We start from the raw sequence: 25,089 nt of genomic DNA on the forward strand, positions 1-25,089 counted from the left end.
CTGCAGTGGAATGCACGAATATAGTGCAGTCAGTACAAAGATGATAGATGGAGAGGTACAACACTATTAAAAGAAATTTATTCAAAGAAAAATAGTGTAAGACTAAGTAGTATTATACAGACTTTAAAGACTATTATAGTACCTGCCTTACACTTTTTAACCAAATATGTCTTCCTGTCTTTCTTCTGTGCATACAAGAAATCTTTTGCCTTTTTGCTATAAAAAGGTACTTAAATGTGAAAAAGTGGTAGTTTTGAAAGACACAGAAGCTACCACTGCAACACTAAGCACTAACTTAGAAATGATAGAGTGAAAGAAAGGGTATTCTGAAAAGAGAAGGGCATTGGTGCAATATCCAAAGGTGGGACAGAATGTAACAGTACAGAATAACAACTCCTGTCAATTTTAAAGTGTAGTGTTAAAATTAACATTTTGATATTTAAAATGTGTCAGTGGTCTTCAATGAAACATTGAAGTATTATAACTGTAAATTAAAGTATATATTAAAACAGTAATCTTTTTCTTCACTGGGTGGTAAAATACATGAACTATCAGGTTCCATCTTCTTGATGTGAAATTGTATTGTCTAAAAATTGATGTAATTGAATTTGAAGAACTCTGATCAGGATTCTGTACTTTGTACAGATTTAATCTTAAATTTCAAATTGTTCATTTCCTTCTCTTCATCGTAGAATGGAGGGCAGAATTAAGTGTATTCACAGTTCCTTCTTGAAATGGTTTTACAATCAGTCTACTGTCAGTTTACTATCAGGAGGCTTCTGCCGTTAGCAATAGGTAAAACTTGTGTAAAGTGAAACAGATCTACTGAAGCAGGTGATCCTGACTTCTAAACTCAAATATTCCATACCTTTTTTGGTCACTCTGCTTCATACGAACTTTAGTTTTGAGGAGCTCACCTGTGTTGGTTTACTTACATTCCAGCTTCAAAAAATTCTTTGCAAAAAAGGCTGAAAATTCATCTTCTGAATGAAGGCCTATGTCTGCATCTTAAGTGTTAATTTTTTTCAAAATAAAAGAAAGCTATTTTGTGGCTTGTTTTATATAATTATCTAAGCATTTAAGGGCTAATATACTATATTAATAAAGTGTTTTTCAGTATCCTTCCTTTTTTCTTTCTTACTTTTAAAGGTGATCAGCTACGTGGAAAACTGAAGACTGTCCTGGCTTATTTCAATGAAATATATCTAAATTGGGGAAAGAACATAAAAGAAAATACTAGCTTTTATGCTTTTGGTTGGGAACTCATAGCAGGAGTTTACTTGTTGTTTTGTAGGAATGTGTACTTCTATAATATTTTATTGTACATAGAATGTGCATCAAAATGTCATGGTTACTTTTCTGCCTTAACTACAGGTTTGAATAGCATAAAATACATCTTTTTCTAGAGGAAGACAAATCTACAGTATTTTTTCTACATGTGAAAGCAATTGTGATAAAGTGAATACAAAAATCTGTTAATGCTTTCCTGCACTTGTAACTCTAGAAACACAGAAATGAGATAGGAAAGAATTCATCTAGAGTTGTCAAAACATTGATATTTTGCATGGTAGATCTTGGACCACCAGTGAAGCTTATTTTAAATTGTAAAACAGTCTCATCTCTAGTGAGTAGTCGTAAATGTGTATGTCTCAGCAAGTGACTTGTGAGATCCAGAAAGATGGGCTCAGTTGCTCCCTCTGTGCTTGATCTGTATCCTCTCCCAATTACAGCCTTTTCAGTGCAGTTGCATCCTTGTTTTACTCCCAAGGAGTATATGTTTGCAGATATATTCCTCTCTCCATTGCTTCTGTTTTAAACAGATATTAAACTGAGTGAGTTCTGAGATTGTTGTGTTGGCTTATCAGTGGTTCTCTTTTTTTTTCCTATGGTTAAAGTCTCTGTAAAGGTATTTTTGGCTTAGTGGCCCCTGAATCTTAATGATTGTTGTCCACAGTTCATCTTTTCTCACTCGTCTTGTCTTGTGCTTCTAGTCTGTTCTACTCTTCCTGTAAGCATTTTCCATTCTGTTTTTATTGGAGTTACAGGCCCCAAAGTGCCAGTAGCCTTTGATCAGTAGCTTTTGTAGCCTTAAAGAGGGAGAGGTTATTCAATTATATATCGTGCTTAATGTCCCTTTGAGCCCTTTGGGCAGACATCCAGGTGCCAGCCATCTAGCCCTCAGCAATAGGACATGCTGGAAGAAATTAGCAGTGGCTTAAACATAGTCCATAAAATTAACTGGAATAAATAAGGTCATAAGTTGTCTCCCAAACTGTTATGATGAAGTTAGTTAATTATGTGTCTGCTTGTTATTGCTGTCCTTTTCTATCCTTACCAGATAGTGAGAGGCTGGATGCTCACTTTCTTCGTTCCTTTCTCTCTTCCCTCTGTTGCCTGTCATAGCTTTGAAAAATAAATCAGATAAACTTTTAAAAAATAGTTTTCACATCTAACTGACTTCAAATGTTCAGCATTTCAAGTTGACTATAATATTGGAAAACTAAATGTATTTACTCTGCCATTTTTCAGGTAAAATACTTCTTGGTGAAGAGGAAGGTTTGGAAGATGATTCTGAATCTCGATCAGATGTCAGCTCTGCATCCTTTACAGGTAGGTGTTTTTCCTTTCAGCAATGAAATGAATGTGCATTGTTTCATTGTAAATTCACTCTATTACTCCTATGTAAAATATAAAAGTGACGTTTCATGGTGACTTTGGCTTTTGTTACCAAGCTTTTTGAGTGCCCAGCTACTCCAAACCACGGTGGCCCATGTGTATAAAGCTTAAACTTACCTCATTAACTGGAGCCTGATCGCAAAAATAAATAAATAAATAGAAAGCTTTGTCTGGAAAGCTGTTACATGTAGCTGCTAGATATAGATAGAACAGCATAAAAGCGAGGAGACTTGCTAAAAGAGGTATGGATAATTATTTCCCTACCTGTAGTTTAACTACTTAGTTACAAACTTTGCATAGAGTAACTTAATATGAATAGAGTTTTTAACTCTTGATATGGATACCTTTAAACATAAGTTTGAACACTTTTTGGCTCATTAGTGTCTTTGTGTTGCAGCTTCTATGAAGGGTGAGATAAGCAGTGAACTAGCTTCTTCATCTGGTGTATCAACAACTGGGTCAGCAGTGAGTTCAGCTGCTGATCCTACTGGACATGATATCATTACTGAGCAGCCACGTTCACAACATACGTTGCAATCAGACTCAGTAGACCTGACAAGCTGTGATTTGACCAGTACAGCTACTGAGGGAGAAGATGATGATGTGCTTAGCCGAAGCTCCAGCCAAATCAGTGCTGTCCCATCAGATCCCACTATGGACTTGAATGATGGTACACAGGCTTCCTCACCAATTAGCGATAGCTCTCAGACTACTACAGAAGGTCCAGACTCTGCTGTAACCCCTTCGGACAGTTCTGAAATTGTAAGTGTGCAATGGGCGGGGAGGGGGGATGTTCTTTTACTGAGGGGCCCAACATACCTTGGAGCCCTTCCATGAAGGGTTCAGACTTGGATTCATCTACTTGCTCGGCTTTTACTTTTCTATTCTCAGCTAGTAACAAGGGAAAGGTCAGCAGCTCACACCTTTATTGGAGAGCCTGACCTCCTTTTAACACTTTCACTTCAGCAGTCATTAAAAACAAGACTACTATAATTGGTCTGGTCAGTGAAGGCAAATGCCAAAAGTTTATCACTCACTGGAAGAATGTCAGTATCAAAGGCTGTACGTATTTGTCTCCTCTTACTAGCACATCCTTTAGTTTCTTAATAGATACATTACTTAATTTTTATTTTTTTATTTTTTTAGGTATAGAGGGGCTAATGGAAGTGTTAAAGGGTGAATGTTCTATTTGGAATGGTAGAGTATTTTGAAACCTAGTATTTCACATTTTCTTCTGCCTATGCATTCTCACTTGACAACAGAACTCATTTTTATTCTTTTTGTTCCAGCTTATGAATTTCTCCTATACTGGCCAAATGTTGCTTGATTTGCTAACGTAGCAGTTATGTATCTAATAAGTGCCTGAAATAACTATATGCTATAGCTATTTTAAGAAATTCATCTCTTCTGGGCAAATATGCTGTGAGGTTGTAATAAAAACATTGAAAATATAACTGGAGAGAGACCAGAAAATTCAAAAGAGCAAACATTTAGAATGTATTTTTCAATTCTGTTTTCAGATATTGTCCATCTTCTGACTTAAGTTTGCTAATGGTAACTTTGGAAGAGTTAAATGTCAGTTACTAAAAATGGTTAATTTACAATTATGACAAGCATAAACTCTTGTAAGTGTGAGGATTTGAGAACCAAAGGAGTGACAGTAGGTGCTCTGACTATAATGTAAGCAGTGCAGGGGCTAAAAGGAGTAGGTACTTATTGGCAAGTTGCATTTCTTAAATTCTTGTCTGACTGTTAGGCACGTCAGACAGTTTGTATACAATTTATAAGCAGTAGTTACAAATAAAGTTCTACTGACAACTAAGGGTCATCCCTTTTGCCCACACATGGGCTTTTTTGACTAACAATTTCCAGATGCTTCTACAGTCAGGGAATAACTGTAGTAGTATCTTTTATCTTCCAATAATCTTACAATGAAATGTTTCATGTTTTATTCTTAGTATGGTTATCACTTTTATGGTTATTTTTACGTATTTCATTAAAAATACATTGGTACTAAGTGTCAAACTCTTTCAGAAGTATCCATTTTAGTGGACTCTGATTATAGAATGAAGGAATTAAAATATGTTCAACCTACTTTTTTACTTTTTTATTGTATACTGTGCTCCCCATTTGACTTTCCTGTAACTTTACTCGTTCTGAACATGTAGTGTTTGACACAAGACTTTTTGGGACACATTCAAGTTGTGACAGTGAAGCTGTTGATTATGGTTTGCAACTATTAAGATAGTGATAGTGTTTAGAAACTTCTGAAATGAGAGGCAACTATGCTTTTAGAATAAGGAAGCAGTGGTAGTTGAAGAGAAGGCGATGCACCATGTATTTGACCTTCTCAGTCTTAGCATCCAGGTTCGTGATTCAAGTGGGAGACTCAGATGTAACCATGGGCCCTAACAGCTTAAACGCTTGAGAAGGAGGAAAACTGCTTCGGGACCTGCGTACAGCTATATGCCAATATGTATCATGCTTACTTTGCTTGGAATTATTTCTAAATTGCTAGAATTACTGCAGAGTAAAGATTACTGCATGTTTGAGATTCAGTACTGTGTGTTAAACTAAATTATTCTAAGTCCTGTCTTTGCACTGTGTAGGTTTTGGAGGGTACTGAAAGCCAATATTCTGGTATGCAGATTGGGCAGCTGCAGGATGAGGAAGATGAGGCTGCAAATATTCTCCAAGATGATTCATCAGAGTCTTTCAGAAATTCTTCAATTGGTATGTTGATAAATAAATAAATAAATAAATAATGGTTAAAAAAAAATACAGAATTGGTATCTTCAAGGCAGCTGCTGCAGGCGCTGTGTAACTTCTAGAGGACTGACAGCTCTCTTAATGGATATGGGAAGCAAAAATCCAGGTGGAAATGTAAAATAACATATTTCAGCACTTCTAATGAATCGCTTGTTTAGATCAGTGCTAATTCATTGTTCATGTTTTTACAATGAAGCTCAATTAAACTGCTTTTAATTTGCCTCTAAAATGGTATTTCATGAATTATCTTTTTTTAAAGCTGTTCAGCAGCCTCACCTGTTGAAAACCATGAGCCATAGTAGGCAGCCTTCTGATAGCAGTGTGGATAAATTTACATCAAAAGAAGAAGCAGCAGATCCTAGTGATCATGAAAATAAGGTGAGATGTGGTCACAATAGCCTGGTTTAAAGTTTAAAGCAACTAAGCTTTTTTAAAAAAAAAAAAAGAGAGAGAGAGAATTCATGTAAATTAGTGATAGGTATAGGAAATGTATGTATGTAGTATACTTCATTATAGGATGAAACAACCAAGGTTGAATAATAAGTCTAAGTTGCAGCCTAAATTTTTTTTTAACATGAGATAGATAGACAAGTGTTAATATCATGAATGCACCACCAACAAAAGCAAAACTGGATGCACACTTAATCTGTGAAACTGAAGGCAGCAAAACTGCTGAGGAGAAGGCAAACCCCCCCCCCCCCCCCCGTCTATGCCTTGGCAGGGTGCACTGAGACTTCAGATTATTGTCTGAAATATCTTTGTGCTGGTTGCTAGTTGTATAAGGGAAAGACTCCTCAGAGATTCTCTTCTGCCTGTCTGAGCTGTTTCTCTGCACAGAGGTTCGTGTCATTCTCTGGGTTTTTAGTTCAGCATTAAACCTTATGCTGAGCAAGGGAAAATGGAGAGTTGGATTTGCAGCAGACAGTTAAATCAGGTTGGCCTGTTGTGGAGATCAAAAAAGTGCAAAAGATTGCCTTTGCCAAAGAAGCCTTTCTTTGAAAACAACTTAAGAATTAATTGCCTCTCATACAATGCTTCTAAAGGTCATTACTCAGTGACAAAAAAGTCGTTTCTCAAACTGCTTCAGACACAAGCAGTAAGTCTGGGTAATTTAGAAATCTACTGTAACTATTGTAGTTTCTGTGATTAAAATTAAAGTGATTCTGATACTAGAGGTGAACTTTCCAAAACCATCAAAGACTGCATTTTGCAATATGTATTTAACATATTTTATAATATAAACTTTATAGTTTTTGCTTTGCGCAGTACTTCAAAATTTAGTTGTGCTTAATTTTTGTTTAAATTGAGGAATAATTTGTATCTGTGTAACACCTGTGATTTGCTTTCAATAGCCTTCCAGAGTAAAGGGAGACATAGGTCACTATACCGATGGGAACTCTGCGCCTTTAGTGCACTGTGTTAGACTTTTGTCAGCCTCTTTCTTACTTACTGGGGAGAAGGGAGGTAAGTTTTTGTTCAAGGCTCATTGGTTAATTGTTTGTCCAGTGTATAATGTTGTAAATGTGATCAATTTATTCTGCCAAGTTTTTAAACTCATTTTACTGAGGAATTTTGATTGCTGCTTCTATGACAACCACTGGTTTAAATGATTACAATAGAGTACAGAGAAACGTAAAAATGCCTAGACACTTATGTCATTTTGTAAGGAATCCAATTTTGAACCATTTGGCTTCTTAAAATAAAAAAAAAAGGTGCTACTGTAATTTTCTTGTCAAATATCTGGTTACATTTACCATGTCAAAAAAAAAGAACTCCCTAGAGATGAGTTTTTAGAATTGCTACACCTTTAATTTTTTTGTGAGGCCACTTATAGATTGTGTGAAACTGGCAAGACAGCCCAATACCAATATTTGCTTTTAATCAGTTACTTCAGAACACTCAACTTGTCTGTTATAAAAATACCAATACCATAGTAAAAGCTAAAGAAATACTTTTCTGAGATGCAGTCCATTCTACAGAAATTCCTAAAAAGTTTAGAAGAATGTAGTCCTCTCAGATACTTGTTTTAATATTCTTTATCAATTAGTTATATTTAGAATACCAAGCTTGTGATAATTAAAACAAGATTAAAAAGTGTATTTTTTAGTTTTACTACTCAACTGATGTTTTAATTCAGTGTTGTTTTTTTTTTTGAATATACTTCAGGTAGAGGAAATACAAACAAGCAAAACAGTATTTGGGAAATGTAACTCTGAAGGTTAAATGGTTTAGCTGTAGTAAAGAGGAGAATTGATGTAAAGTTTTCAAAGACATAGCTGAATTTGGAGTTCCAGCTATTTTTTTCTAACATTTTATAGCATCTGTGTAAGTTAGTGTGGCCATTCTTTTTGACTGGATTTTCCATGTGTGATAATGAAAAAAACTTTTAAAAATAGGTGATGGTTATCCCAGTATGATTTTGATCCAAACTGAGCATGATGTGTAGCACATGAGCTACTGAAAGCCTTCATTTAAAAATAGGGACATTTTCCTTCTAAGAAACTGTCCCTTTCTCTAATATCTGTAATTCCTTTTAGAAAGGGTGAATATGTTTTTATCCTTACTTATTTAATGCAGACCTCTTACCGGTAGTGTTATTTCTGTTTATAAAGCTGTATTTCAATGGCTTCTCAGAAAGGCTGTCTCAACAGAATGCGTGACTTATGTTGGCTTCCATCGAAGTTAGGCACCTATGTAGCAAATATTTTTTCATGCAACTGTACTTCCTTCAACTGTTTTCTTATTTCTTAAAGCTTTGGTGGTATGAATCTAGAAAGGTGTATCTTCAAGAAAAAATTATGTGCTGGAGGATGTTGATGTAGCAATATAGACTTTCTCTCCAACTATAAAAGCATTTTGCAAACGACCTTTTCTTAGCTGACTTGCATATACATGTACATATGTTCTACAAGGCTCAAGTTGCTCTGTTGCTAAAGTAGTGTTTTTATTAGAAAGCCAGGTGTTTTTTCCAACCTTACTTATGTTGTCTGATCTAATCACTGAAAACACTTATACCTGTGGTACCCTCAGGGAACTGATTCTGACAGATGTAAAATGTTAATAGTTTCTATCTAGTTAGTTCTACCTTTTTTTCACTTGAGTCTGTATCACAAGGGTGTTTGTGTGTGTCGTTGTTTATGATTGAAGTGAAGTGATATGAGTGAAGTGAGTTTTTTTTTTTTTTTTTTTTTTTTTTTTCTTTCCTGAAGTCTTAATGTGTTTTTCTAATGCAGAACTTTTGGACAAGCAGTATTGTAACTTGAAGCAGATAGATTTATTTATTTATTTTTAGAATGTGGTAATGTGGTATATAATTAGTGCTTCTGGTAACAAGGCCTACTTGTTTTGCCTTCAAAATCAAAACAAATTTTTTTTGTCCAGGCTAAACTGTTTATACCATCTAGAGTTACTAATTAACTTAAGCTTTTTTTTTCCTTCCTCTCCCCAGCTTTAGTTCCTGATAGGGATGTGAGAGTCAGTGTAAAAGCCCTAGCAGTAAGTTGTGTTGGAGCAGCTGTTGCCCTTCACCCTGAGGCTTTCTTCAGCAAACTGTATAAGACACCACTCGAAGCCATGGGAGAAGAGTATGGTATGTTGTTGTTTACATCATCTTATTATTATTTTATCTTATTTATTATAATGTGTTTGGATTTTCAAGTAAGTGAGGCATCATCTCTACCAAAAACTCTTTAAATCCAATTTAATATTTGCAGATGTGTAATATGGGACTAGTTTCAAATACATTAGCACTGTCCATTACAGAGCCACTGGCAACTAGGCTATAGAAAGTAGTGCACTTGTTCGAGTGTTGGGTTTTGTTTTTTTTTTTTTGTTTTGTTTGTTTGTTTTGTTTTTTTTGTAATCAGACTCTCAAGCTCTGTGGACGGACTTGTACAGCTTCAAACAACTTGAAGTTGTTTTAGCACAACTGCTATACAAAAGTGGTTTGTTTCTGTTAAAAATGGTTTCTTCTGATTTATTTAAGACCATTTTATAATTGCTTTATAGGCTGCTAGGTTCACTTCTATGAATAACAGTGTGAGCTGCAGGATTTTGAAGTATTTGGTTTGATACTGATAGTGGCTAAACTAGAGGATTGACCAAAACCTCTTAGATTATTCTAATGCCCCCAGAGCATTTTGCATTTAATATTTTTTTTAAAAAAAAAAAAAAAAAAAAAAAGCTATGCAAATTCTCAGCAGTTTTTAGTCAAAGCAGGTGAGATTCTTCCCTAAAAGGTCATCCTGACTGAAATAATGGACATGCTGATCTGAATTGTTTCCATGTCTCAACCTGTAAGTTAACTGTGTGACTGCTGTATTCGGAGATTAGCAGTTAAATTTAATCTTAGTATTTTTAAAATAAAGTAGTTGTAACTTTTTTTTTTAAGAGGAGCAATATGTATCAGATATTCTGAACTACATTGACCATGGAGATCCCCAGATTAGAGGAGCTACTGCCATTCTCTGTGGAACAATTGTCAACTCTATTCTAATTAAGTCCCGCTTTGATGTGGAAAAATGGCTAACAACTGTCAGAAGCTTAACAGGTAAAAATAAAATAAAAATAAGATTTTTGTCTGTCTTTTTTTTTTTAACTTAGCCAAAAATTTTATTTTGTTTCATGTTCTGAATTCCTTTTTTGTTAGGAAATCTCTTTTCCTTGGTAGACTGCATACCTCTATTACAGAAGACATTGAAAGATGAATCCTCTGTTACATGCAAACTGGCTTGTACAGCTGTGAGGGTAAGGAAAAGCAGTGATTGTCTTGCAGCACTACAGATCATAGGGGCCTTAGTCATCGGCTACAATACTGTTATACTCAAATGTATAAACGTGGAGCAAAAAATGACTGATTGCCCCAGAACAGTGTTGTAGAAAGCATGAATCCAGGCAGAGAAATGAAGGAACAATTAGAAAACGATTATTGGTCGGATTGCTAAGCAGTATTCTAAAGATTAGATTTCATATCATCATAAATGTACAGGAATGAGCTGTAATGGTACATAAACCCAAAAGTAGGATGAGTGCTTTGGATATATGGGAGATCTAGTCTGAATACGGAAGTGTGAATGTATAATCTCTGGACATAGTCTACATTTAGCGACTAATTAAAAAAATGAGAAATGACAAGTGATAGTGATTATTTCTTGAAATAATAAAAGAAGTAAGTATTTTAATTTGGGTGAAGGTTGCATCTGGCAGCTCTCAAAGTAGAGATAATAGTTTAATTTCCGAGCAGAATGTAGAACACCATAGAAGGTGTCGTATGAAGAAACAGAGGTGAACGGGCAAGGTCTTTACTTGGGAAAATTTCCAGAAAAAAAAAATAGAAGAAAAAAGAGAGAGGAGGACAGATCAGTGGCCTAGGTAAGCTAAGACAGCAGGGAAAAGCACAGCGTTGCTGATTCTGTTGCTGCTTATAGATCAGTGAAGCAAGGTGTAGCTTTTAGTACATGTAATTCAGTGTAAGGAAAGTATAATTTCAAGTGATACAGCTGAGTAAAGGACACCCAATTAGCAAATTACAATGGTGCAGAAATGTGGAATATCCCCTCCCCCCACCCCACCCCACCCCCATTTACTGATACTGTTTTAATATTTTGTTCTGTGATCTTACTGTTTGTGTCTAGCAGTTTCACTGACAAATCACCTTTTTGGAAGACTTACTAGATGTTGTTCAGTTCAGGCAACAAATGCCAGTGAATTTTGACTTTATTTTTAAAATTCTTTTTTTAATCTTTATACCTAATGTGGTTGAGGTAACCTGGAGTTACCATTAGCCATGTCTACTTTCCTTTTAAATATTCAGTAGTTACAAGACTTTCCCCATTTTGGCAGAAATGCATTGTGGGTATTAATCCTCAAGAAAGAAAATGTTTTCACATACTAAAATAAGACATGGGAATAGAGTTCCATAACTTGGTTGCGAAGACCCCCCCAGTCTAAAATTTGTTGAACAACCATTAAAATAGAGGTATGAATAAAATAACTTTTGTGGTAGTTTACGTTCTTTGGTTCTATAGTATAGCTGAACATTTTTGTTTTTTCTTTTTAGCATTGCATCATGAGCTTATGTAGTAGCAGTTACAGTGAACTAGGTTTACAGTTAATTATTGACCTCCTTACGTTGAGGAATAGCTCATATTGGCTAGTAAGAACAGAACTCCTGGAAACACTTGCAGAGGTAGATTTTCGGTAAGTGTATGTATTTTTCTATGGGCATTGTAGCTACAGTGCCAAGCAACTGTGTATAGGAGGGTGGGAGCGTAACGGGGAGGTTTCTTACTGAAAAATTAATGGGTTTCATAAAAGTAATGTGGACCAATCAATCATATTAAGAATGTTTGAATTCCTAATATGGATTGTAGGAAGCTAATACTAACTTCACTACCAAGTCCAATCCTAGTAGCACTGTGCTTAGTTTGTTTTATCTTAGCTTCTAAAAATCTATAATCAGATTGTATAATCTAGAACCTAATTTGGATTTCATGTAGTAAAGAAGTCCTTGATCAAACAAAGGTTGTTTTCCATTTTTGATAACTCTCCTCTAAGTTTTTCAGTTGTACTGAAATAATTTCATTTGCTTTTTCCTGAATTCTCTCATTCTCTATGGGTTTTTCCAAGCTGAAAGACAAAAAATCTTTTTGTGAAACTCTATCATTATTCATACAAAATTAGACTCTTTCTGAATAGTGCAATTTGGGATGTGTTACCTTCTTTTCAAAGGAATCTGATTTAACCTGCATGAGAAAAATACAATCCTAATGTATAAATCATGTTTTTTAATTAAAGAAATAAAACTGTTCTGTTAGGCTAGCCAGATCATAGTTTAGCATGTAGCTTGCCTTCCAAAGGTAGCTAAAGTTATGTTTACTCCCTACATTTATGGTGCTGATTACTCAAATTCTTTTTTTTTATCATAGTCTAGTCAGTTTCTTGGAAGGAAAAGCAGACAGCCTGCACAGAGGTGGTCATCATTATACTGGTGTAAGTAAATTAGTATTTAGTCAATCTTCTGTGGTTCTGGGTTAAGGCAGGAATGCCATCTCAGCACTTGATGTTTAAATTCTGTAAACACTGGTATGTTACAAGTATGGTTTACATAAGTAGACTAATACTCTAAGATCTGATATTTAATTGGAAAGATACTTTACTACTAAGATATAAATATTATAGTGGTTTGTGTGTGTGTTTCCTAGAAATGTAAAAAGATTTATAAAGTATCAACATGGTCTATTCATCAATGTGGAAGTAAGTGTCACCTTACCAACTAGGATAACGGAAGAAATTTCACTTGTTAAGAATTTAAGTGTGGTCTGAATGATGAAAACATTCAGTGAACTTTCTGGTGCTAATTTATTTCCTAGCTCCTAAAACTTCAGGAGAGAGTGCTCAATAACGTTGTAATCTACCTGCTTGGAGATGAAGATCCAAGAGTACGACATGTAGCTGCAGCTTCATTGATGAGGTATTTGTTAAAACGAAGGCGTTCAGAAAGATATTTGCGTGTTATTGTGTCCACAACTAGTGCTTAGTGGGTTTTATTTTATTTGAATGGGGGATAGGAGATACACACAGTTTTTGATATCTGAAATGTGCATTGTTCTTAAGCATCAGATAGTTGTGCTTTGATTTTATACTATTACAATTATATTTAACTATATTACATTCTGAGTAATATAGTTGCATCTTCCTCAAGTCTTCTGGATGGTGAAGTGATTTGTTCAGCTGACAATTTATCCTGACAGTAGTTAATGGGCTTAAAATTTAGCAATTTTAGTGAGCCTTGCTCACACTTGATCACTGTAGGGTCCACATGATTATGAATAGTATATGTTCCATGCTCATTGATTATAGTAAACTGCTAATCTTGTTAAAAAACAGATGTTTGCTGTTAATCCATTAGTTTTAATTGGTATCCCAATGAAGGCGCTAAACAGTAATAACAACTTGGTAGTTTAATTTATTTGAGTTCAAGGTCTTGTCTTTTACATTTAATTTGAGGTACCCACTATTGAATTCCTAGAATACTTTGTCAGAGGAGTCTTTCCTAGTTCTTCAGACTATTGCTATCCATTCCTAATAACATAAAGGACAATTGGCAAAGAAGTCATAACTGTTGCATTGTATTTAGTATTAATTGCTCTTATTCAGGGACATGATTTGGAAATAAAGTTATTTTGTTAAACTGAGTTTGTTATTAGTCAGTTTTCTCTATGTTTATGTCAACTTTGTGTATTGCATATGTATTGGAAGAAGAGGAGAGACTTACTTTCCCAAGAAAGTTGTTAGTTTACAGGCTCACAGAAGCCTCTTGAAACAGACAGAATGGGCATTAATTGGATGCGCTGTCAGTGAGCTTATAGATGTGTTTTGTAGCTTTTCAGTTTTGCATAAGCTGAAAATATTATTGTTCAAGTAGAATTAATTTTATTGTGTGTTTTAAATTTTCCAGCATAATAAAATCAGATGGTCCAAAAATGTGACATTTACTGTTAGTTAATTTTCAGCTGTCGTGGGTGTCAATGGGGAAGATACCTGTGGAGGTAGGGGAGCATGGAGAGAGAAGTGCTGCAGAGATTGTTATATACTTTTGCACTGCTGTAGTGTATATTGCATTGCAGTATACATTCAGGTCATTGTAGCATATATTTTTTGAACTAACATATGTAGAACAGTTCTTTTGTCCTAATTTGAACCCTTTGGTTTACAATAAAATGTAGTCACGTGAATTATGCATAATGATTAGGCCAATGTGAGTTTTATTAACAGTTTTGAATTACAATCAGATGCATGTAGCTTTCTGTATATAGAAACATTTTTTTTGTATATAGAAACATTTCTGAATAATACTTTCCCTTTTTTGACAATTGTCATTAAGGCTGGTTCCAAAGCTGTTTTATAACTGCGACCAAGGACAAGCTGATCCAATTGTGGCAGTAGCAAGAGATCAAAGCAGTGTCTACCTGAAACTACTCATGCATGAAACACAGCCTCCATCTCACTTTGCAGTGAGCACTATCACCAGGTACAGTATGTGGTTCGTCTCATTTTAAAATTTAATTCAAAACACCTAAAATCATAGGATCATAGAATCAGTAAGTTTGGAAGGGACCTTTGGGGATCATCTAGTCCAACCTCCCTGCTCAGCAGGGTCACCTAGAGGACGGTAGACAGGGTTGCATCCAGGCAGGCCTTGAAGATCCCCAGAGAAGGAGAGTCCACCACCTCTCTGGACAACCTGTGCCAGTGCTCTGTTGCTCTCACAGCGAAGAAATCATATTTAGGTCCTGCAAGTTCATATGCTTATGCATAGTCTCTCCAATTTGTAAAAGCTTCTGCAATAGTCTTAGGCTGCTCGGAAACAGGTGTAGGTCTGAAGGATAAACTGACATGAGACTCAGTAGTGATATGCTCACACTCTGATCATAGGATATTATTGTTCTGTGATAAACATTAACATCTTCTCTTGATCCCATAGTCATCCAGTTTACCCATTAAATTGCTCAGGTGCAGCTTTGTAAGCTAATCATAAGTGTGCATTATTGTTCTTCAGGTATATTGATCATGATTTCTAACTGTTCACATCCTTATTTAATGACTGTAATTGCAAAAATCTGTACTACCAGTATAATTTAAAAAATAATTTTAATATTGATAATGTGATCTCGTTGCTGTCTCTTTGTTGCCGGATAGTTCTCAGTCTTGCAGACAGAGAGTTGTATATATGTATGGGCTCTTTGCTTCTGTCAATTTGTCATGTGAATTTTTAATTATACAAACTTTTCCATACAGGATCTTGATAATGTTACTCAGATTTATATATAATAGTATGGCCACAACAGAACTTCATAGGGAATATGTTCTTTCAAATACAAAATAGCTCTTTTTAATGCTACAGTAATAATCACAAGCTTGAATGTGCAAAAATGTTAGATGAGTTCAAGCAGAAGCAAAATGTAATGCTAAATTAGTGGGGATTTCTAGAGAACCTGTTTGGATATTGAATTGGTTTACTGTTTGCTAAAAAATTAGATGATTTATAATCATCTAATCATGAAGTAGAGATGCAAAACTATTAAAGTATATTTATACGGTATTTAGAATGCACTTGTTTTTTTAATTAATTTTAACAAGTTATCTATAAAATGCATAATAGTAACGTAAGCCATAATCATTTCTGATTAAAGTGTTGTTTAGCTTCTTAAGTACATGTCCTAGTAGTATAAATATTTTTATTTCAGAACATACAGAGGTTACAGTATGCTGCACAGTCCAACAGATGTCACTATGGAAAACAATCTTTCAAGGGTTATTGGAGCAATTTCCCATGCATTGACAACATCCACTACAAGAGCACTTACAGTAAGATTTCTTAGACACTGTAGCAACTGACTTTTTTCTTTAGTTGAAATTTTTTTCTGGCTATGTGTATCCATAGCTTTGGTATCAGGACAGTGTTAAATATAATTAAATATGTTAAATATAACAGTGTTAATTCCCACACGTAAGGTGTGGTGTGATAGGCTTTTTTCTGTTTGTGCGTGTGTGTGTTTGCACACATGCACACTAATTCTTCCATTGATGAAATTGATTCTGACTTGTCTTGACTTTTCAGTTTGGCTGCTGTGAAGCTTTGTGTCTTCTCTCTACAACATTTCCAGTCTGCACCTGGAGCGTGGGATGGCACTGTGGGTATGTTCGTTCATTCAGTATTCAAGCTTCTAGTGTTCATGTTTACAAAAACAGAGAACACTCAGGTATTAGAAGTTCTATTTTAGATATTTGCTGTTAAGCTTGTCTTAGCAGCTGTTTTAAAACTTCATACAGAAGGGTATAAGATCAGGTTGTCGTCATATTAAGTGTCAGCACTGTCATCTCTGGAACCGCAGCGTGTATCATAGGGGTTGGCTGCAGCTACTGTAATAAAAAGGTATGTAAAGTCGGTGTCTACCAAATGGAGATAGAGAGGTAGTAGGAGAAATTTTCCATGCTTTTAAAGAAACGTGTGTCTTCAAGTTGTTGAGCATATTGTATTATCTCTTCAAAATCTTTTTCACCTCGATCTCGTGTTCATGCTGGAAACGGTGTGTAGAGGAAGCTGGTTCATACTTGCTTTTACAACTGTAGAAGTGGCACATCCATTTAAGTTGTTCTTGTTACCTGCGCTGGGTAGGAACAGCAAATGAGGTGCCTATAAAACTTATGTATGTGTTATGTAGGTAATATATGATGGTCCCAAAGTACTTATATTCTGAAGAAACTTTTCAAATTTAGCTATACAGTTGACAGCTCTAAAGCTTTGATCTTGCATTTGGCTATCAAGGTGTTGTACCACAAGTTGTAAAACAAGCTGCTTAGCATGTGTGAATTTTGGGGGGGAGGGTGCTTGGGGGTACATAACATTATTTGTGTTGATCTGTTGTTGTTTTGGTTACATTTTAGAGAGTTGTTAATAAATGTTAGCTGTCCTGCTGTTTCCTGCGGTTCCCATCTGTCTGCTCTTACCAAATTCAGTCACATGTAGTCTCTGTTACATAATTGTTGAGATGTATGTACTGCTTTTGAGTCTGTGTACTTCGGTTGCTTAGGTCTCTTCATATTTAAATAATTTTTCATTACTATGTGCTCCTCTTTCCAAAGACACTGTCTACTTTTTCTTTGTCTAAATTGCAAGAGGTGTCTCTACTCTGATTTTACTCTTAGTATCCTGAATTTCTATTGTAAAATCTGTTCTTATGAAAAGGAAGTTGATGCTTTGCTTATCAGCAATATCATAGAATCAGTAAGGTTGGAAGGGACCTCTGGAGATCATCTAGTCCAACCTCCCTGCTCAGCAGGATCACCTAGAGCAAAATATCCTTTCTTTCCTTGCCAGACGCAAATTAGTGACACTTACTAGTCCAGCTGTTCAGTGTGATGTGCTCTGCATATGCATTTTAAGATGTCTTGTCTCTTAACAACTAGGGTAGGTGCAAATTTGAGCAGTGCCTATCCGGAAGACAAAAAATAAACACGGAGTGCTTCTAGAGTTAGGACTGGTTATTTAATAAATTGTGTGTGGCCATCTGGGTCTCTGTTTCTCATTTGCACTGTTTGTAATCAATTTTAGCATTCTCTAAGCTTTGTTCTCTCAGTTGCGAAGCTAGTTTGTTTTATTTTGAATATACCTTCCTTATTCTCATAGAATTGCAACAATGTGTCTTCTGTTCTACCTGCCTTAAAAAATGCTGCAGGATGTAGTAATCCTGGGTGATGCAATGACTTAGAATTTGCCCTTTCCTCTAATTCCTTCTTTGCAAATTTCCCCACGCTCATATTGATTTGCATTGTTATTTTTTTGTGCAATATGAGTTTCTTACAGTAGATAATAAGTTTTGGTGTCTAGTGCTGTGTAATGTGAACGTGATAATTTATTAAAATTCTTGTCTGATTGACGTGTTGACATTCATCTGGTCTTAAATAAATTATAATAAAAAGAGAAGTAATGGAGCTGCTGCATTCCATCTCTGTACAATCCAGCAGAGACTAATTCATGTTTTTCTGAAGTTCTGCCTAAAATAAGCAACACTTGCATATTAAAACATAAATTTGATTTTGAATGAAAGGCAGTGTATATTGCTAGTGCAGCTTTGTCAAAGTAAGTTACGCTTAATAAAATTGTTCTTGTGGTGTTAGACCAAAGCACTAGATTGAAAGATTTTGAATTACAAAAGAAAAAACCCTTAAAAGAACTCCTTTATTTAGAGGTTGCTTAAAGTGCTGCTCTGAGAGAAAGCTGGTAGTGTTGTGCAAGTCTTAACGTCTTTGGAGCAATGTGTATGATTCACATGGTATTCTCACAAACATCTTCTGGTGAACTATGCCTGTTCTTTTTGAAACTTGTATTGTGTGGGACAGTATGATTTTAAAAATATTGTAAAGGAAATAGTATGCAGCAGCAAATTAAGATTTGATTGGACAGACTCTATTCAACATCAGGAAGAATTGATTACAATTGGTTGATTAAATTTTTGTATCTTGTTACATTGCAGTGCTACTGCTTTAGATTTCTCATTAATACGCTGCATATTTCCAAGTATTTTAATTAGAGATAGCTTAGGACTGTATTTGTTAATTCTTCCTGTTTATCAGTAGATGTCACTAGCAGCTTTGATATTTGTTATTAAAAAAAAAAAAAAAAAAAGCTCGTCAAGCATACAAATTTGTTAGAAATATGTGTGTGTTTTAAACTCAAACCAGAGTGTTAAATATTTTTTAGCCAAATAGTTTGAATATTTCTATAGCACTGATTTTTTTTTTTAAGATTAGTAGTTAGTTTACTCAAATGCTATTTATCTGAACCTTTAAACTTAGTTATTTTTTAACATTCTACAATAAAACTTTCAGTGTTTCCCAGCCAAGTCCTTCAGATGAAGCTCAGAAGGGCTGTACCATTGGAATGGCTGGCATGGTCCTCTCTCTCCTTTCATCGGTATGGTTCCCTTTGGACCTTTCTGCACATCAGGATGCTCTGATTTTGGTTGGAAACTTGCTTGCAGGTATGGAGGGAACAGAAAAGTAGAACTATCCTGTTATCTCTTCTGTTAGCATCAGGTTGTCTTTATCTTACCCCATCCTGATTGTATACAACAAAATATCTCCATGATTGAGTAGAAGAAATAAAGGAAGAAGGAACTTTGTGCACCCAGCAAAGAGATTTGAAGCACTTTTGGAAAGAGAAAAAGCTTTGATCAGCTAGACAGCTAACACTCATTCACAGCTGCTAGCTAGATGCATAGATTAATGTTTATGTCTCTAAGTCAATACTGTAACTGAGATACTGTCATCTCTCTCCCAGTTTCACTTTATGTTCTTCTGTAACTTGAAAGTTGGTAATTGCATTTTGTACTTGATCTGTGCTAGAATTTTAAATTTTGTCACTAGTTCTTAGAAACTACAGCCTAACATTCTTGAAGGCAGAAGATTGCTAGCCAGCAAGTGGCAAAGAAAAATGAAAGGCTCCTGCATTGAAACAACTTAATGAATTTTTAGGTTTAGAATAACTTTGTAAGATTACTGGAGATGCCACAGGATCTCTGGTAGTTTGCTTGTTGCAAATACCTTAATTAGTAGTTATTGAAGAGTGAGACCAGCTTGTAAAGGTTGCTGTCATTTTCAAAGGATGGGCTTATATTTTTAGAGTATCTTAACAAATTGGAAATGTTCTGAAACCGGGGGCACAGTTCCTTAGTGATAAAGAGACTCAAACATAATGACTGTTACCCCTGTGGAGGAATTAACAACTAAATGAGTACAGAATGGGGACTAATTGGCTAAATCTCAGTCCCACAGTCAGGGATCTAGGACTATAGAGGATAACAAGTTGGACAGGATGCAATATTTTGCTCTTATCAAAACAGAAAATGTGTGCAGATGCATTCAAATGTATACATGAAAACAAATGCAAGAATAGCAAGGAAACTTTTTGCTCCACTAATCTTGTAGGACTATAGTACTTCAGCTGCTTACTAAGGATTCTGTAGGATACTAGGAGAAACCGGTTTCATTTGTAAGGATAGCAAAGCCTTTAAGAGGTTGTGGAGATCCCACCTAGAACAATCTTTAAGTAGGTTCAAAATGTCTTAGGATTCATACATATGTACATGACCCATGAACCGTGCTTTTAGGCAGGAGGATGAACTGGGTGACTTTATGATGTTTCTCTCCCCCCCCGCCCCCCCCCCCCCGACGTTCTACATGGAAGCAAAGAAGTACGATTGTTAGATGATATAACGAACGCTTCTTGAGTGTTTACTTTCATTGTTTTAAAGGAATGAGGAGAAAAGAATCCTCTGTGCAGTGACCAACCCAGGAATTACATAGCTCACAAATGTTTGCCATTTATTTATTGGTTTGTAAGTCTGTTCCTTTAGATGTAGCCACCAAATTTAACCAGTGTAGCTTCAGTACTACAGTTTCACAATTCACTGCATATGCTGTGTCTATTTTGTTCTGCAATTCTATCCCTTTTGGTAAAAGATTTGATTATGAGACAGGAAGGAAATCTGTGCACGCTCATATAAATGCAGTTACATTAAAAATTAAACTTGAAAACAATGTCTAATGTTGTTCCTCATGAAATTCTACTTCAGAATATTGCTGCTCCAGTAGGTAGGAAGTTTCTTTTGAATCTGGTTCTAACTTTTTTTAAAAAAAATCTTCCTCCCCACCCCTCAATTGTTCTAGTTTCATCATTGATCCTGAGTTTTTAATTACCTGTTGCCTTCCCTGGTGGAGGAAAGCCTATAACTTTTTTTTATGAGGAAGAGTTCTGTCATTTTAGGCTTCATTTTTTCTGGACTAATCGAAATTATTTAGATGCCACCCAAAAACTAAAAATTTCCTCTGGTCACCAGAGGAAATGTGCTTAAAATTACAGGCCGAGTACAGAGAATTAACATCTTTTTGTTGTTTAATGTTATGCATGTATGTGTTTAAAAAAAAAAAATCAAAAAAACCCAAAATAGAATTTCTTTTTTCTACTTGATTGCCTGTTCATATAGCGATAATGAACATGTACCTCTATAATTTTCTGATACATAATTGCAAATTTATTTTTTAAAATTTTTCAAGTAATGTGATTCTTATTGCAGCAAGTGCTTCCAGGTGCTTAAAGAATCCCTGGAGTGTTGAAGAAGATGCTAACCAAGGTGTTGTGAAGCAGGAAGAACCCTGGCCAGCTCTGGCAGACCGAAGTCTTGTTACTTTAGTAGAACAGCTTTTTTCTCACCTGCTGAAGGTCATTAATATTTGTGCACATGTAATGGATGATGTTGCTCCTGGCCCAGCAGCAAAGGTTTGCATTTAAATAATAAAATTACATGACTTAAATACAGTTGTGATACAGAGCTGTGCATTCTGGAACTGATACAGGCAACTACCTAGTATCTTGATAATTTGACTTCACTACATGTTGAGAAAGTAACATGAACAGAGACTCAATATGGTGTTCTTCCACTTAAGAAGTTTTTGTTTAGCTCTGCAAAGTTTGGAATGTTATCTTAAATTTTGAACCTTTTGTTCCTGGTAATTTTACTTGGAACATAAATTCAGTGAGGAAGGTGTCCAGTAAATGGAGTATGGGAGTGTGTACTCTGGGAAACTTTGGCTGACTTTGATTCAGCTGGCTGCAGTGCAGCAGTGAACTCCTTTTTGGGCTAAAGATAATTATTCCACCTTCGGAATATTCTGCAAAATGTTTTTACTTCTGAAAGAGCTCTTATGAGGTACTTTTTTGAGGTAGCTAAATTTTGAGACTGGTTTAATGACTGTAATATAATGTTGTTAGGATAGGTGTTTTTTTGTATTTTAAAGACATATAAATATTTTTGACATTCCTTTTATCTGGAATCAAATTTTAGTCATTGAGCTCTAATGCCCTCTGGCTGGTTTATGCTAAAATTCAGAAGAAAAGTAGAGACTGTATTAAACCTCTCAGGGTGCTCATGTCCTGATCTGAAATGCTGAGTTATTTTCATTTAACTGACAGTTAAATCAAGGAGATTTTAAGCAAAACATGAACATGCTTGTGTGTGTTTAGAGGAAGAAAAGCTGCTTGTATGTAAAAATTATTGATGCTTTTTTTTAATTCTAGGCAGCATTACCTTCTCTCACAAACCCACCTTCTCTTAGCCCAATCCGGAGGAAGGGGAAAGAGAGGGAGTCTGTAGAACAGGCTACTGTACCAATGAGCCCTAAAAAGGGTGCTGAAACTAGTCCAGGTAGGCATGTTTATTTACACGGGAATAGGAGTTGGGAGGGGTAAGAGGAGTATGGTTAGAGCACAGAAAGAGGATGTAATTAGCCGAGTAACTTATTTTCTGAAATTTTAATATTGATTAAAAAGGCCAGGTGGCCTACTGTGAAAGTCCAAGTTATTATTGGTATTGCATTGCAGGAAAGGGCATTGCATGTATGTGATTTTGTGTGTAAGTGTGTGCAATTTAGCAGCAGGGAACTTCTAGACCTCTTTATCATTGTTTTTCTGAATCCTCTCAGCTATTGGCTGAAATTAAAAAGCAATGTTTGCATGTATTTTACTCTCAGAAGTTAGAGTTGCTTTGGAGCTTTTGGCAGGAGTAGCTTACACTGTTCTTGGAGAGCAAGATTCTGAATCTTAAACTGTTATTCTTAGTAATGAGTGAAGGAAATAGAAGGTAATTCTGCTTTGGAAATTGTATTTGCATGTCAATAACAAGCCCTCTGTTTTAATTTCTCTCGTCCCGTAGAAAATTAGTTTCTTGGAATGCTAGTTTATTTCCTAGTTGCACAGAATGTGTTCTGTAGTTTAAATATAATATAAAAATATTGCACACAGATGCACTTCATGCTAACTGTGATATTTTGTCTAATAATTCAGATATGGTAAATTAAGTGCATTTCATAATACTTAGTTATATTTCATGAATGCCTTAGATAAATTACATTGTACTGATCTGTTTAAAATATATATTTTTAAGCTACTAGGCAAACTGATGCCGCTGGTCCTGCACCAACAAGTAAATCATCTACAGTAGGAAGCTTTTATCATCTTCCATCATATCTGAAGTTATATGATGTCTTAAAAGCTACCCATGCTAATTACAAGGTACCGCATGATATCGTTTGGGTAAAATAAAATGTGGTCAGGCAATTGCTTTGTGTTCCTTTTAAACACTGCTCTGCTGAGACACTGACATCATGTGCTCCATCACTGAATTGAAAATACCAGATAAAATGGGTTCCAGGACTTGAGCTGTACCCAGAATTGACGTCTGAGAGAAGCTCAAACTGTCCAAGGCTTCTGATGTGTTCAGGCTCTCACGCTGTTTCCAAAGACAAGCAAATATCTGCTTAAAACAGAACAAAACAAAAATCTAATAGACATTGTCATCTTATAGCTTGTTTCAAACCATTACAAACACTAACTGACCCTTTGTTGTCCTGGCTGTGCCAAACAGATCATGATGTCAGCAATTTATTCCAGGATGGGTAAGCTTTTTCCTCATTAGTTCAGGTAATAGAAGATGTACTGCATAGAGGCTTGATAATCTAACTTGTATGAGGGGGGCATATTCTTATTACACCTGCTGTATTTCTAAGGAATATATTATCAGCATTATCAGCATTCTGGGCTTTTCTGGATGCTGTAGGTTGGAAGACCCCTTTTTTTTGTACTAGTCAAATTGAACTCCTAGTTTTCCACCATAAGGGGAAGGCTAAGATGGCAATGGTATTGACTGAAATTGGTTGAAATTATAGGCAGAAGTTCATTTCATGTCAATACCCTCTTCTTTCTTTACTTTTTTTTCTCTCCTGGTAACTGTTGTATAAAAGATCGTTTTACTTTTGTGACAAGGTTACTTTGGATCTCCAGAACAGTAATGAAAAGTTTGGATGTTTCTTACGATCTGCGTTAGATGTTCTGTCTCAAATTTTGGAGCTTGCAACTCTTCAAGACATTGGAAAGGTATAAGATTAGTGTTTTGTTCTTTATAGTATTAAGTTACCTGATATTTGTGGTCTTTATTAGGAAAAAAGCTGTGTTTTTGGTTTCAAAATTGGTGCTATTGAGAGGGACTGTTCTAGAAGCATTGTGCTGCCAAACTGTTGGGAAAAGTGCTAAAGCACATTTTCTGTTTTAGGTTGCTGCTGTTGAAATTTAAACAATACAGACTGGTCAAATTTTCATGTGGAAATTTTTCTTTCCAGCAAAAGGACTCCCTTTCAGTCATTCTTACTATATTAATACTTAAATATCCTTATGCTAAATATACAAACCATCAGAAGGCATACTGGTCTTCCCTTTTCTCCTGTGCCTTGGTATTTTCTCTCCTAATTTGTTATGTCTAGTTGTATTTTAACAATTATGAAGCAGATCTTGCTTTAATTTTTATTTCTTTATAGATTTTTCAGTGTTTTTATGTAGTCAAGACCTGTGCTATTGTTCAGTTTTCATAATAATGCTATCTGCATCCAAAAAAAATGCAATTAAGTGGTTTGTTTTTCTTTTTTTTTAGTGTGTGGAAGAAATTTTGGGATATCTAAAATCATGTTTCAACAGAGAACCAACAATGGCAACAGTTTGTGTGCAGCAGGTAAGGAGGTAAATTTTTTGTGTTGAAGTTTAGCCCGATGTTTTATATTTACCAGTTGATAAATTTTTTTAAAGGAGAGGGAGGTGATGAGGAAACTGTACATCAGGTGAAGCAAACAGAGCATGTTTTCCCTGATTTTCATGACTTGTTCTAGACTTGATACCATCTGAATAATCTGTTTTCTTCTTGACTTCTAATTTAAAGAGCTGCCTTAACTAATGCTAAGAAAATGTTTGTTTACTACTTTCTGAAATGTGTTCTGTAGCCAGTTAACTAGGTTAAAAGATCTAGAAAGCAAAGAGCTGTCTTATTGTGATGGATTTCTTGCAGGTTTCCAGTCAAAGCTCTGGTGTCAAGTCACCAGAGCCTAATTTGGGGAGGAGGAAGAGGGAGTAAGATTTACTTTATTGTACTGTTTTGAGTTGTTACATGGTCATTTTCTGTGACTGAAGCTATTTCTGTATCTTTGTGGATCAACTGTAGGTTGTTTCTTTAGTTCTTCCAGCTTTCTTCTGTTGTCTTA

General features: G+C 35.4%; 1 protein-coding gene across 3 annotated transcripts in view; it reads left to right on the forward strand.

Moving 5' to 3' along the window:
• The window catches only part of HTT (huntingtin), a 92,907-nt gene that overhangs the window by 20,381 nt on the left and 47,437 nt on the right, over positions 1 to 25,089 (forward strand). For all 3 annotated transcript variants that reach the window (XM_062575273.1, XM_062575275.1, XM_062575276.1), the window contains 20 exons: positions 2,530 to 2,610; positions 3,074 to 3,438; positions 5,286 to 5,409; positions 5,705 to 5,823; positions 6,798 to 6,909; positions 8,894 to 9,034; positions 9,836 to 9,994; positions 10,094 to 10,191; positions 11,504 to 11,643; positions 12,372 to 12,435; positions 12,816 to 12,916; positions 14,330 to 14,476; positions 15,693 to 15,813; positions 16,067 to 16,143; positions 18,838 to 18,989; positions 21,084 to 21,286; positions 22,085 to 22,211; positions 22,950 to 23,077; positions 23,828 to 23,938; positions 24,489 to 24,566. In XM_062575273.1, the coding sequence (XP_062431257.1) occupies positions 2,530 to 2,610; positions 3,074 to 3,438; positions 5,286 to 5,409; positions 5,705 to 5,823; positions 6,798 to 6,909; positions 8,894 to 9,034; positions 9,836 to 9,994; positions 10,094 to 10,191; positions 11,504 to 11,643; positions 12,372 to 12,435; positions 12,816 to 12,916; positions 14,330 to 14,476; positions 15,693 to 15,813; positions 16,067 to 16,143; positions 18,838 to 18,989; positions 21,084 to 21,286; positions 22,085 to 22,211; positions 22,950 to 23,077; positions 23,828 to 23,938; positions 24,489 to 24,566 (2,648 nt within the window). The remainder of the gene's footprint in view (positions 1 to 2,529; positions 2,611 to 3,073; positions 3,439 to 5,285; positions 5,410 to 5,704; positions 5,824 to 6,797; positions 6,910 to 8,893; positions 9,035 to 9,835; positions 9,995 to 10,093; positions 10,192 to 11,503; positions 11,644 to 12,371; positions 12,436 to 12,815; positions 12,917 to 14,329; positions 14,477 to 15,692; positions 15,814 to 16,066; positions 16,144 to 18,837; positions 18,990 to 21,083; positions 21,287 to 22,084; positions 22,212 to 22,949; positions 23,078 to 23,827; positions 23,939 to 24,488; positions 24,567 to 25,089) is intronic.

The sequence above is a fragment of the Rhea pennata genome, chromosome 4 (assembly GCF_028389875.1).
Source record: "Rhea pennata isolate bPtePen1 chromosome 4, bPtePen1.pri, whole genome shotgun sequence".
Taxonomy (NCBI): Eukaryota; Metazoa; Chordata; class Aves; order Rheiformes; family Rheidae; genus Rhea; species Rhea pennata.